Below are 14880 nucleotides of genomic sequence, written 5' to 3'. Positions count from 1 at the left end.
CTGCTCTCCCAGCAGAGCTTCTTGTTGAAGCAGCGCTGTAAAACAAATAGTTGCTATATCATAATAAACCGAAGTTACTTTCTGAACTGTTTCACTGCAAAGGTATTCTAATGCAAGACTGGCTACAAAACACTATTATCATTCAGATTTGCAGGTTCATAGACTAAAACCAATGTAAATTTCAGCAATCTTAACATTTTAAGAGATTTAAGGTCCTTTATATGACAGCTTTCCACCTCCCTATTGAAACAATTTCCTTCCTTGCAATGACAACTCTGGAATATTTCCAGTTATGTTTATATAATGTCTATTTTCAGGTTGTTATAAAATACGTGGACTTAAGCATAAGAAGAAATATTTCTATGTTATATGAAGAGAAGTTGATACCATCTTTATGAAACTACCAGGGACTTTTCTTCTTCCTTCAAAAAATAAATCTTGCTATTTTTATTTGCTGAATGTCTTTATGAATCTCACTGTGAAATCAAGCATCTAAATTGTTCTAGCTCCAAAATGGTACAGAATCCCAGAAATGTGGTTTAACTAGACCCCACTATATGAATTAATACATCTTAGCACAACTTGGCAACAAATTGCAACAAATTCCCTCTTGAACTTACTTGTGGTGCAGTTGTTGAACTCTATATCATCTATTGCTGCTCCTCCTCCTAGGTCTCTGGTACGAATGCCTTCAAAGATAACTTCAAAATTCCTCAGTTTCCCCAAGTGTAACTCAACTTTGTTCCATTCATCACCATGATTTCCTGATTCACTCCATATTTTCTCAATCCCATCGTCAGTCTGAAGTTTGAATAAAATATGTGTAAGATACATGTAAATATGGATTATTAAATACCAGTTTTAGAAAAACAAACCAAAAAACAAGACGACTGGAAGACTCTCCTTTAGTTTTGTGAAGGAATGGTAAATGTATGCTTTGCTAGGATAATAGGAAAAGTAGTGAAATGAGATGATCACCATACAAATCACATAAACATTGGTAGTAGGTGGAGTTTCAGTACAGAATAATTTCTGTGTATGAGTCGGTACAGAGTAATTTCTATGTGTATGACTGAACACCAAAATAGCCCATTTTGCTGGACTTGTATTTAGCTTTGTAATACTGACATTCATTCTTTGTGTTTAGAATATATTATTGGATGCAAGGTTAGTTTATCATTTTAAAATTAGGGTATTGGATAGGTAAAATCTTTAAAAACTTGTGACAACTGTAGTACATGGGTGAAAAAATTAACAAATATGAGATAATCATATGTTTGGTATAGTTTGTTTGAAGGTAAACAAGAGCATTCTGGCTTTCAAATATGCTAACATATTTTAAAGCTTTTCTTTAAACGTCCAATCATATCACCTAAGTGGCAAATCAGCAGCAAACAACATGCTTCATTTTATAATAGTATTATAAGAATGCAGATGCACCAGTTTCAATTGCTGTGAATAGATGATACATATATATGATGGCACCGAAAGTAAATATTTGCAAAAGTTTTGTATATGCCCCAATTTATATTTCTTTATGACTGTGTGACTAATCATTCAAACTGTAAATGAGAATTTTTTTGCTGGTCTTTTCTCATGAAAACCCATTAGTAGTCCAGCTAGGGTTAATAAAAACACTGTGCAATGAATAAAACAGCTAAATGTGATGCACAACAAAGGTTCTAAGAAAGAAGTGTATGAATCAACAAAATCTAAGGAAAATAGAGGCAACAGTAAAAATAGGCAGAGAATCAAATTAATTACATTTCTTTATACATGGTGAACCTGTTAGATCAGATTTATGTTAATAAGATTGTCTTATGCATATTTATGATGAGAAAACGAAGCTTGGTGCTTTAGATATTGTATTCTGAATAGGAAAGTGCAGACAACCATGCACAAAAATATTATATTAGTTGTTTCTGAATCAGGGGATTCACAGAATTGTTGATATCTTTTAGAAGGAGGTCCTCAGATCTACAAAAACATAGAGATACTGAAGTGTGGCTTGATGATGGTGTTCTGGAAAATCATCAACTGTAAAGCAGTTGAAAACAATGCCAACTTTACTTTAAATTGCTAAATAGGAAAGAAAACATGGGGAAGGGTCTCTGTAACTGCATGTAAAGTAATAGATATTCAGCTGAACAACTCTATTGCTGTACACTTCTAATGGTGTTGGAGCAGTGGTGATAGCAGCCCTATAAGTCACGATGACTGAGCACACAAGCACCTACCAAGGCAAGTTTAGACAATGCATATTCAGTTATGTCTTATTGGTTTAAAGCCAATGACACACTCCATTAAAGAGGAAATAATATCACAGGACCTCGCTGGTGCTTTGCAGCACCAATTCCACAGTCGATGACAACTGGTTATGATTTTCTCAATGTATTTCTCCCAGTGAGACTCCTGACTCTATGTGCCATCACATCAAAGATACATTCATTTATAGGGTAGACCAAGCCCCTTCCAGGCCTCTCATCAATACAATTAAAGGGAACTGGCATCAGAACAAATGTGATACACTTTCTAGAAATTCCACTTAAATTTCAACCTGGAAAAACAGCACAGAGGACTCTATAACCTCCAAAAGAGTATAACGTATTATTGGGGTAATTTGTTTAGTCTGGAAACATCTTCTATCTATCCATGGCATGAATAAAATGGATGATTATGTTGAGTTACAACTGGCTTTAAGGTCTCCAACGTGCAATACAAAACAAAACTTAGAAGAGAAGCACTTTTTAATATTTAATCCATTTGTTGTCTCTGGAACCTCTTCTGTCTGCCCTTGAAAGCTCTTTGGAATGGGAAAATAATTTATAAGAAATCACTGATTAATTTTACAAACATAGTTCAGTGCTGTGTGTTAGTGGTTATAAGACTTAAAATGAAGTGGATAATAATAATACTAAATGATAAGGGAATTCCTTACTTTTGTGCATTTAAGCAAGATAGAAAATTACAAAACTTTGTATCTATCCCAAAATTAAGCCCCAAATCGATAAAAGAATTACATGCATTTATGTTAGGATGTATGGAAGTCAGTGGAACTTCTTAAAATATACAGAGATAAATATTTATATAAAATCTGGAAATGTTAAATGTAACACAGTTAACCAGAATACAAACCCCACTTCTGCTGTTAGTCTGATTTTGATTGATTTCACATCATATTTTATTACATTACATTCTCTTCAGACTTATGTTACATTTATCATGCTGATTTTTGACTAAAGGATGCTGGCAGTAACAAGTAACACTGATCACATATTTATTTAGAAATATCCACATAAAATGTTGCAGCAATCAATTTTTATCTGGTGTCATAACCACAAAGTATCAAGCGTTTTATGCAGTTAAAGGAATTGTGGTGTTTTCGTCCCACAGCGAGACATTGAAATGCTTAAAAAACTTTTTCCTAGAAAGAATTTTTTAAAAGATAGAAACATTACAACCGAAATGGTAGTCTCCTTGCGCTTCACAAATTCTTGAATATGGTACACAAATAAAATGCAGAAGAGAGACACATTTCTTTTCCTGCCTGGGTTCAACAGTAGCAGCTCCTGTACAACAGCAGTACTTCATAAAGCATGAGAGGCTGATTTTTCGCTTGCTCAGCTACAGCTCTACATAACAAAATGAAAATCAAGCTCATGCCCTGCATAACTGCATGAAGGCTGTTCTAACCCAGAGTGAAAAGTCCCTTCAAAAACACAAGTCCTGCACATTGTCTGCACGAAATAGTCAAGGAAGAGGTGGGAAAGGGAAAGACAAGCAGGGAGCTTGGCTCTCCTCCTCTCCCCAGGCCCAGACAGTGGAGTTGGCTTGGCTAAGGAGTATAAGCTATACACTTCTTCTGGATACATACTTGGCATGAGAGGATCATCGTTTGTAAGCTTTGCAGATTCCATTTCATGAATTATTGTTTTGTTTTCTGCATTCTCCAGCCATTTAATCTGTCTGGTGCTTTGGCATTTCTTTCATATCTTTGGAATGTGTTTGCTTTTAAAACAAACACAAATATGGCCTGAGGGGGGAAAAAAATCAGTCTGTGTTTTGACCTGCACATTGCACCCAGAAATCCTTTGATCTTTTTCACTCCCATATACATGTATTAATGTAAAAGAGAGACATGTAAAAGAGATATATGACAATCAGAAGAAATGTGTCTCAGCGTAGAGGAGGCTGGAGGTCACAGTGTCACCTTTCTGTTTTTATGAGACTGTTCTTCTACTCACACATACTCATACTGAGTGTCTAGATTGTAAACAGATACTATTTATATTGCAAATAGATGCTAGATAGTGTCTAGTGTCTAGGTGGCAAAAGGCCCAGTCTAACTATATGCTCCAACATAAAGATAGTTAAGACCTGTGGCTTTGGCAGATAGCACCAGTGCTGCCTGTGTGTGTGGGGTGGTCACGTTGGCTGTTGGTCAGGGTGGAAAACCTATTTTCCAATTAACCTGTGGGAGTCTAGCAACATGTGGTCCTTCACCAAAAAGGAAGCTGTGATCTGCCTTGCTGCACTCATCCACATCTTAGGTTTAAGCCCTCTTCTGCACTGAAAGCATTGTACCCTAGGCTCCACATTTCTTTCTTTGCTACACTTGTCTGCATGTAATCCAAGTCTCTGTTACCTCAGACCAACACTTTTGTATCAAAGCCACATTATTATCTTCCTTATGTCTCATTACATTTGCCTAGGCCTTCCTTCCAGTTCAGATTTGTTCACCCCACACTCTACCTTACATTCCCAAAACTATGTCACCATCGAGTTTCCCATCCTCTTATTGCCTGCGTTTCTAGTCTGGCTAAGCAGACTGATAGATAAGATTCTTGCATCACTTAAACCACTAGCCTACCATCCTCAGCCAAAGAGGATATTCCAAAGTAACATGAAAAAATACCATCCAGAAACCAGTGTACGTGAAAGGAAAACCTCTTATCTTTCCAAACAAAGGACTAAATTGCAGTTCTGAATGATGAGACTTGATTATAATTTTTGTCTACTACATATATGCAAGTCTTTGAAAGAGGAGAGAAGAGAGGGTCTCGGATCTCCCTCACACAGAATGCACAAGCAAAATATGTTTGCCCTAAAAACTTGGTCAAAGTCTATTTTTTAGCAAGATATCTCATTTGACAGCAAAATGCTAATAATAACACATCACTGCTAACACGACAACCACCAGATTTTTTTCTGTTCAGACTAAAATCTCATACTGTTATCTTCAATATCTTTCTGTGGTTGTCTCCCTCAGCTGATGGGAAACGTGCCTAAAATAACTCAATCTTTCTTTCTTATGTTTCCTTTTACAACTTTTGTGAACAGCCCCACAACCTACCTGCCACTCAAGCTTGTAATTTTATCACTGCTAAAATCCTTCTAAATTCTTATGCAGTTTATGTTCATATTTTGTAAACGCTTTCTGTGTAACATCTCTAAGAACATAATAAGTTAAAATTCAGAAGTTCTCATCCCCTCATGAGTTGAGGACTGATAAAGCCTTCATCCAGCTCTTGTTTTATGATCTACACAGCTGATTCTTTTGATTATTTTTCCTCTTTATAAACTAATTTTACATTCTCTAGATGAATTCTGCCTGTATTACCAAAATAAACTATTTTAAGTGTCTTTTATACTTTTAAGTGTCTTTTACACTACAGTCCCAGCTTTATCTTTTATTCATTATCACAAAGCTCTTTCCTTTCTGGTCTCACTCATGATACAGGAATTCATTGCCCAGTTATTAAATATTCAAATGTACAAATTGATGTTCCCTTCTGAGCCCCACCACTCTTCTGGGAAAAGGACTTTGTAAATATTTCTCCTTCCTTTGCAAGTGAAGACTAAAAAGAAATCTTGCCAACAGTTAAGATGTGGATGCACTTTTATGACTCTCAGCCATGACTAATAACATTCCCTATCATCTTTGAAAATCCTGTGAATTGGTGTGCCCTTTCAAAAGTCCGTCTTTATATGTGTATATACGTATCAGTATTTCAATTACAATACCTAATACTTAATTAACACTTAAATAATGAGTATTTTAGTACAGCACTAAGGTATCAACAAAAACTCCAAGTATTATAATAATTCTTGTTCTTGGGATCTCAGATGTTTTCCTTATGCAAATACATAGGGAACCACACAAACTTCCTAGAAGGAAAAGAGATGCAGAAGGTTCTATGCAAACACAATCACAGCAACCAGCATAGTCCAAATGTTTCCATGGATCAAAAATGAAAGCCGTGTTGCCCAGTTATACCTCCTGACAGACAAAAAGTTATTTTGGTATCAAACAAGCTAACCTGGTAACATATGTCTCTACTTGTAGAGAGAAATTTAGTCTGATTTATCGATAGTGCCATCTTCATAGGACCAGATTGCAATAAGATTATTTGTTCCATCCCAGAACAGTGAGAAGGGAGGGACCCAGCAGTCTCAACAGTCTTAACGATCACCTGATCTTGTTGCAGACAAAAACAGTTGAAAAGGATTATTTGTTGGTCATACCCATAAGGTTTGGGTCATACCAATAAGGTTTGGGTCACACCTGTAAGGACAAGTGTACCATGGGCTACAATAGAAGAACACCTGCTAGTTTATCATGTGTATTTGTACTTTGGGCTTATTTCTTCACGGCATGTGGTCCACTCTTTATTAGAGCAGACTACTGCTGGGCAGTTCCTCCGTGGAGGAACTCTGGGAAGTTCCTCAGAACATAATTTTTACAACCTACTTTGTAATTTTGTACTTTATAATCCCCTAAACTCAACCTGAGAAAATCTGGAAGTCCAATGTTATTGACAGATCAGCTAACAAAATTTCATTTCTTCCCAAAAACACACACTAAGACAACTGAAAACAGATGTGAGAGTGGAGTGTTTTCATTTAAGACTCTGCAAAGTTATTATTAATTGCATGTCACTGCCCTCTATGGGTTGAACATAGTCAAAGGTCAAGTTGAGGTGATGAGCCATTGTTAAAGAAAACTTAACAGTAGAAGGCATGTTTTTCCATTACTTGTAGCAGTGAGTCATGGTCTTCCACCATCCCATCATACTGAGTCATAAAGACTCTTGGAAAATGGCAAAATTACTTCTAAGAAAGACCATAACCTGTTTAGATCTCTACGTCTATATGCCTAGCCATATTGGAAAATTCCTATTCATATTCAGAGGATTTTTGTCTACCTTCTGGTAGTCTGAGGGGAATTATTTCTTAATGATTTCATTACATTGCAATTCAGAATCTTCTTCATGCTCATCTTCATCTGAAGAACGATCTAAAGTGTTTATAACCTCTCTTCTGAGAACTTCAGGGGGAAAGTATATCTTACTGGGCTCAATATCCTCATTGATTCACCTGGGGATACTAAGAATAAAGCAGAGGGAAGGATTTCTTTCTTTCTTAAAACTCCTTTTATTTTGTGGCCGAGTTTAATATTTTTCCTATGCAGCAGAGACCACCATTATTCTCAAGGCTACATTTCTAACACAGTCAGAACAATATTAGGAACTGAATCCAAAGCATGCAAGAGAGTATGTAATTTTCCATTACAAGATATTGCAAAGAGACTTATGAATACATTCTCTGTCAGAAGAATACAGTAAGTATTCCAGATGTAATTGTAAGGGTTCCGCTATGAGACAATCTGCCTTGTTACGTCTGCAGTGAAACAGCAATGAAATCCAGATTTTGTTCTTGATTTGCACCTCTCCTCCTATTCATGTTCTGAGCTGGGTTTAAAATATTTCCTTGGTTCATTTGCATCTGATATTTATTTCAGCAGAGCCACAGGAAATGAAGCTGAGCTTACCAAATGGATGGAGGCAATAAAAATATTTGCTAAATATTCCTGGACTCTTCAAACCAAATATACTTGCGGGCTTTTTAATCAGAGACAGAATATTTTCAAATGATTCATCAAAAAACATTAACTGTTTTTTATTAATACCATAAAAAGACTTTCAAGATTTGCTGTACCAAAAGGCTTCTCTTTCTGCAGAACCCTTCAGACTTTTGAGAGAAGTCAAACTCTTTTTACATACTTTTTTAAACTGTTAGGAAAAAGCTTTTCTCCTCTCCTTTCAGGTTCCTTTGAAAACAGTATCTTCCTGGCAAGCTGTTACCATCCAGAATTTTTAAAACAGGTTATGTGTTATGCAAACCACTAATACATAGTATAGAATGTTTTATTTGGTTTGTTTGCATACGCTTACAAACCTTACACTTACCATACAGAGTATGTGTCTTTCTCTAAAATAAAGTAGCCTGTCAAAGCTGAGTTGAGTTATTGTAATTAGTGCTGTTATAAAGTGCCACCGAACTGTTTGTATTGAATTGTTATCAGCCTGGTGATTGACAGTGTGCCAGAGGACACACATGCTCATTCATAACTCACATCTTCATGACCTTATTGTCTGCTCTCATTTTTCTTCATGTCACCATGAAGAAAAGAGAGAAGAGAGAAAAGAAGAAAAAAGGAAAAAGAAGAGAGAAAAGAAGAAAAAAGGAAAGAAGAGAGAAGTGAGAAAAGAAGAAAAAAGGAAAAAAGAAAAGAAAAAACCCATGATGTTGTTAATTGTGTAGGAAAACCTGGGTGCAGCAGTAGTTATCTACTACTCTGCCCTAATACTGCTTTGAAAATTTGTCTCTCCTATTAAATAAGCCACAGAGACCTGTGGTTAAGATTACCATTACAGTTTGAAAATTACTGCTAATTATCAGAATGATGAAGCTCTGCATTAAATTTATAATTCCAAAATTATTAAGCGCACCTAGAATAGCTCTGAGAGAGACAAATAGAAACCATTTCAATGTAGGGAGAGATTTTAAACTCAAAATTTACGCTTTCAATCACTAAGCTAAGGGATGTTGAGAGATGTATGCTATGGGATTTTGAAATATTCAGCAAATAGAGGTAGTAAAAAAAAGACGAAGAAAACAACAACAACAGAAGGCAGGTAACAGAACTGTAACAATATACAGAGTAACGGTCCCAAAAGATAGGAGAATGTTAGTGATGAGTAATGCAACAGGATCAGTTTTACTTTAGGGATACATTGCTGAAAGTGATGAGCTTATTCAAGTTCCAGTGACTTGAATGAAGATTCACGCTTCTCAGCACTGAAGGGAATACATTAAAAATAAGTTTCTCTCTAATTTTTCAGAGTTCTATTTTGACAGGTACCAGAAGTGCCATTTAGTATGTCACTGCCTTCTATAAAAACACTTGAAAAAGACATATCAAGATAATCAAATGGTACCTTTAAGAAACTACTTGATCCAGGCAAAATGTATACTGCGTAAGTACATTAGCATGCATGAAAAATTGGCTTCACTTTTAAGGATAACTTACAAAATCACATAATTGCATTTTCACAGTGCATTATAGAAAGAAGGAAAACAGCAAGATGATACACTGATATTTCAGCCTTCAAGCCTTTTATTAGACAGTCTGCATGTATTAGTCTCAGCAGGTTTTCATAGTAAGTTAATGACAAAGCCCATTCATCCCTTTCATTTCCTCCTTTTTGCAAAGCAGTAAGATGATTTTCACTCTCTGAAATATTGTTTCTCCAATTTTAATTTCCAAAATTAACATCACTGTAATAAAGAAATATGCATTTCAGTAAGGAACATACGTTCTAGTGAACAGACTTGAGAAAGAAACTTATACCACTGATGAAATTCCTTTTTTAAAATGCACCAGTTTGGGAATTCTGGAATTTCATAGTGAATTCCTTTAGAGCATCAGAAGGCATTAACAGCTCACCCTATCATGAGTGCCAGGACGTGCAATATTTCTAGGAACTAAATGGTAGACTCTTGGTTCTTAATTGCTGTAAGTGCTGAGTTGAGAAAAGCCAGTTTCAAAAACACTTTGATAAAAAGTGACTGTTAATTGATCTGGAGACAGGATTTTGTTTCAGGCAGGTAGGCTTTTCAAGGAATGACAATTAAGTTGCCCATTAGCAAAAATGAAGTTATACTTTTAAAACTCTTATTTTGGAAAATAAATCTATACTGGGTAGGCAAGAATAATTTATTGATTTTCTTTGAATTACCCTGAGTATCACCTTCTTAAAACTTTGATTTATCCTGTCACAGCTATTAAATATACTATATTTCATTTAGCCAGCTTTCCTTTATAACCAAGCAAACTCTTCTGTTTCTTGTTTTCATCTTTCTACATTCCCATGATACTCTTTTCATCAAATACACTTTTATGTGCTTAGGCTCTTAAAATATGTCTTCATTCTGTTTGTTATCCTTACCAATTAGAACAGAGAAATAAAACAACTCCTCTTTGTAAAAGAGGATTCATTAGGCACCTTGTACTACTTCATCCTGTTTTCATTTCCTAGCCCTTCCAGCCCTCCTGTCTCCTCAAATGCAAAAATTTCTTCTTCATTTCCTAGCATAATCCACCTTTGATTTTGCGTTTTAGGTAGCTTAAGGGATACAATTGTGATTGCTTGGATTTCATATTTTTCCTCCAGTTCTACCACTAAGAGCGAGTAACAATAAGCATCAAAGCTGTTGTATAAGATCATTAGCATTTCAAGCAGCTTAGCTCCATTTTCTCTTAAACCTTGTCACAGCTTTGTTTCAATCATGTTTTACAGGTCTCCTCAGATTGTTCCTATCCTAGAGTTGAGGCAACTGTAATTCTCTGGAAAAGCAAAGCTTGAAAGAGAATTAGTCACAGCTAAAAAACTCTAGAAAGACGCTGGAAAACTGTTGCAACCCTCCATAGTGCCAAACATAAGGACAGTGTGCTAAACATTATGCAATGTTAGATTCCTTGGATTATAAAATAAAAGTCAAACCTTTACTTATACTGACTGCCTAAACAAATGCAGATCATCTACAGTAAGAGATGCAACAAAAGAGCTTATGAATCAAGATCATAAAAAGACATATGCAGAAATGAGAGAATCTCAAATCTGTCATTTTTTTCTCCTACAGAGGATACTCTGAATACCATATTTGAAGATGTGAGGCAAAAATCACATATCAAATTTCAGCTTTTTATTAAGCAGCTTAAACTCTAACTCATCTTCTACACATCTTTCCCCCATTAATATTCTCCTTTATCAGTTGGATTATGGAATGAGAAAATGAATACAAATTTGTCCAATTAGGAGGTGCATGCTCCTAACAAATCTACAACCAGTGGTGACATCCATGCTGCATCCTGACCTCAGAGCACCCACCAGCAAGGGAGCTGGCTAGGCACAGTTCCCTGAGTGCCTTGGAAATTCTATGCATGCAACCAGCCATGGTGAAACTGGGACATGGACAAAAGTCACATCTCGGGACCACAGATTACATCAGATACTGCCAATATGTATTTGTCCACAATGTCTTTTAGGAGGATGGTGAAGCACCTTTCTTTCTAGGTATGTCTGTGCCCATCTATTTATGGACGTTGTCTGAAATAAGTCAGATGGTGCAGAGTTGTTTGGCACTTTCATTGCCCTTACCGAATGTTGACTAAAACTTTCAACTAGGACAGAAAGTATTGCTGAGCTGTATCCAAAAAGTGACTTTGTCAGCTTTCTCTGTGGCCACTAAACAGAAAGAAAATACCTCTCTATCTCCTAAAAAAGAAACAAATTAATCTGGTCTAGATGTTCTCATGCTGAATCAGTGTTTAATACAAACTAAATGGAAAGATTGATAAATTGCTTGACTCAGATAACTATCTACCAGTTCGAATACTTATTCAATATTTAATTGAACTATAATTTCCAACTTTTCAGGCAGTGGGGCCAAACTTCACTTATTCATTGACACATCTTATCTTGGAACAATTTGCCACTATATAACAAACACTGTGTGTGGTCCACACCTGGGCAAAGGTCTGCTTGGAAGTGGAGTACCTTACTCTAGTCAACCACGTAGATCAAAGTACTGTTTGAGTGGCACAGTGGGCAGGCAGAAGTGTGCTCGTGGGGCTAACTTTTCTTTTCTTCTTAGTGGCTAACGTCAGAAGCATTTTCCTATTCACAGTGTCCCAGTGTTTACAAAATCAGTTCCACGAGGCAGGAATCATGGAATCAGTCTGTGTGGAAGTCCACTCAGGTCTTCAAAATGTCAAGATTTGTTGATGAAGAATTAAAGCATTATCATTACAGCTGCCTTGAAAAATAAAGGCCCCAACGTAAAGCCAGTTCAGCTGAACAAAACATAAGGAATCTTTCAGAGATTTTGTTTGTTTTAATCAATATTTCAGTTTAGCAATTAATCTCTAATACCACCTTGATTCTATTTATAAAACTGAATGTAAGGAGTGGGAAACCATATCTCTACAGGGTTTCTGCTGAGACAAAAATAAAAAGTTTGGAAAAAAGGGGAAAAAACATACTTTTTTTAAAAAAGTAAAGATTCTATTAGGGCACTACAATAAAATTGTAAGACTAGCAATAATTCTTAAGACTAGCAATAGTAATTCTTAATTCTTGTACAATAACATTGAAACTCAAGGTTTTATTGAATTTTTTCATCTGTCACTTCTTCAAAGTGACAAGTCTGCAGAACAAGGATTGACATGAATATTCCCTACTCATCGCCAAAGAGTATCTTATGGTTTTTCAGATGTGTGAGTGATTACTGTCAGTCAGGTGTCATTGCTACTTTGATGTAGTGGGATGTTCACTGGGATATAACTGTACTTCTTTCTTTGTGACATTTACTTTTACAGCATATTTGTATTCTGTTAGAATATTCTTTTCAATTGGATTGTAGCTTGGGCTTATAGATATATAGAACAGATCCTCTGGGATATTAGATGAACTGGACAGGCTCAGGGGAATCAAAACACTAAGGCTGAGAAAAATAGTAAGCTCTTTATGTAGTCAAAGCTTGATTAAATATTTTTAAGCTTCACTGAATTGGTCCTGAGCAAAGAGACATCTTCAAGAGGAATGTTCAAGTCCTGTCTCCGTAATATCTGATGGATACAACTGTTTATTCCTTAGAGAATGCCAAGAAAGCAGACATCTGATTTAAATTTTTAATCTGTAGTTATGAAATATATTTTCTACAAATTGAGGGCTCTCATAACTGACAGATCTTATTCTATTAAAACAATTCAGTAAGATTCCCTCTCTTTCCCTACTTCTCTCTGCAGTGGTCACCACCTTATATGTTCAAGTATATAAAGTTATAGATATATATAATATGGTAGAGATATGGAAGATAAAAGTTTGCAAACAGATTAATGAGTTCTTGGTGTTTGCATTGCCAGCACAGATATGAAATATCTATGTAAGCATCCAAAAATATTTACTGAAATATCCAAAATTCAAATATTTATCCAATGACATTCCTGAATGTACCCAATATTGTTTATCGAATGTTACTATATACAGTTACATGTCTACAGGAAGCTATATGGAAAGCAATAGCCACCTTTCCTCTTACAGATGCTTACTTTAGAATGAAGTAAATCATACCCCAAACTCCCTTTGACATAGTGAGTAAAACCCCACCATTAACAAAGAGAGGCTAGGGTCTCTGCTGCAGTGGCTGCACAGGAGACATCTACAACTTTAAGTAACAGGAATGCCACCCACAGAGGGACAAAATTTTATGAGCAGATCCTGTGATCTTAAAATATTTCTTAGAAAAGAAATCTATATACTGGAGAAAGTGCAAAGATCTCTTTCTAAGATGCCTTTCCGGTGGTAACATAGAAATAATTTGCCTACATAAAGGCAAAATAATAGCTCTGAAACTAAGCATGAGAACACACATCAGCCACACTTCAAATATGTAAAACAGAATTTGGAATAACTTTCAACCTGTCAAACAAATAGAAATAAAACTAAGGTAGAAGAGGAAATTCAGTGGTATTTCTTCTCTTCCCTTAATTTTTTGGTTTTCAATGAAAATCCCTCGGATATCCTTCAATTTCTTCCCAGTGCAGCAATTGTTATATAATTCACTTATGGTTTATAGTTTCAGTAGTTGTGATAACCTCAATTCACCATGTCTTCAGTTTTCCTTCCAGATGTTGCAGACTGTGCAGAAGTTTTGTCTGTATTTTCTAAATGGATTTATCCCCTACAGCAAATAAACACAGAGCTAATTAACAAAAAAGTATAAATCTCTGTGTGAACTAAGGAACCATTGCAACATTAAAAAAGGCAAATCAAAGGAAAAATATAACGACTGAGTGACAAGAAAACTGAAAATAAGAGAACTCCAAGGGATGTGTGGAAGAACGTACCTTCCTGATCCCTCCTACAGCAGAAATTCAGTCTGATCATGTTTGTATGGAAAGGGATATTTTAAGATGAAGTCTAACAAGTTGCTATAGCAATGGCATCCTATATGTGCCACTGTAAAATTTGTAGCCTTCAGATTGGTGTGCTCAGAAAACATGAACTAGATGGTATGCTTTAAGGTATTTTAGTATCGTTTACCATGATGTGCCTTCTTTTGTCTCACTACGTGGTCTCTTGTACCTTCCTTCCTCATATGACCACACCTTCTCTCGATATTATTTGTAAGACCATTCAGGTTCTTCAGCTCCACATAGTAAAATTTTATTTTCACACTGAGAAGATGGATTTTTGAAGATAGGTCTCCTCAACATAACTGGTCTCTTACTGCACCACTGTTGTCAAGCGATTTCATCTCTCTGTACAACAAATCTTGGTACAACTTGGAAGGAGGAGACTGCAATTTGTATAGAGATTAAATTCCAGATGTACTGACTTAGACTATACTATTGATTAAGGCAAAGTCTAAGGTAAAAAATGTGCAGCTAGTGAGTTAGGGGAAGATTTTCATTAGTTATTAATTCCTTTCCATAGCCCACATAATCATAAAGCAGCTAGGTTGGAAAAAAAA

The 14880-nt window shown here is 35.7% G+C and overlaps 1 protein-coding gene across 1 annotated transcript in view; it reads right to left on the bottom strand.

The window, feature by feature from the left end:
- Positions 1-14880, bottom strand: part of MALRD1 (MAM and LDL receptor class A domain containing 1) — a 298997-nt gene that overhangs the window by 111298 nt on the left and 172819 nt on the right. The window contains exon 30 of the mRNA XM_081996518.1: positions 621-801. Coding sequence (XP_081852644.1) covers positions 621-801 — 181 coding nt within the window. The remainder of the gene's footprint in view (positions 1-620; positions 802-14880) is intronic.

The sequence above is a fragment of the Phaethon aethereus genome (assembly GCF_964289735.1).
Source record: "Phaethon aethereus genome assembly, chromosome: 2".
NCBI classification, from domain to species: Eukaryota; Metazoa; Chordata; class Aves; order Phaethontiformes; family Phaethontidae; genus Phaethon; species Phaethon aethereus.
The sequence above is the reverse complement of the archived record's forward strand: the minus strand, read 5'-3'. Positions and strand labels throughout refer to the sequence as shown.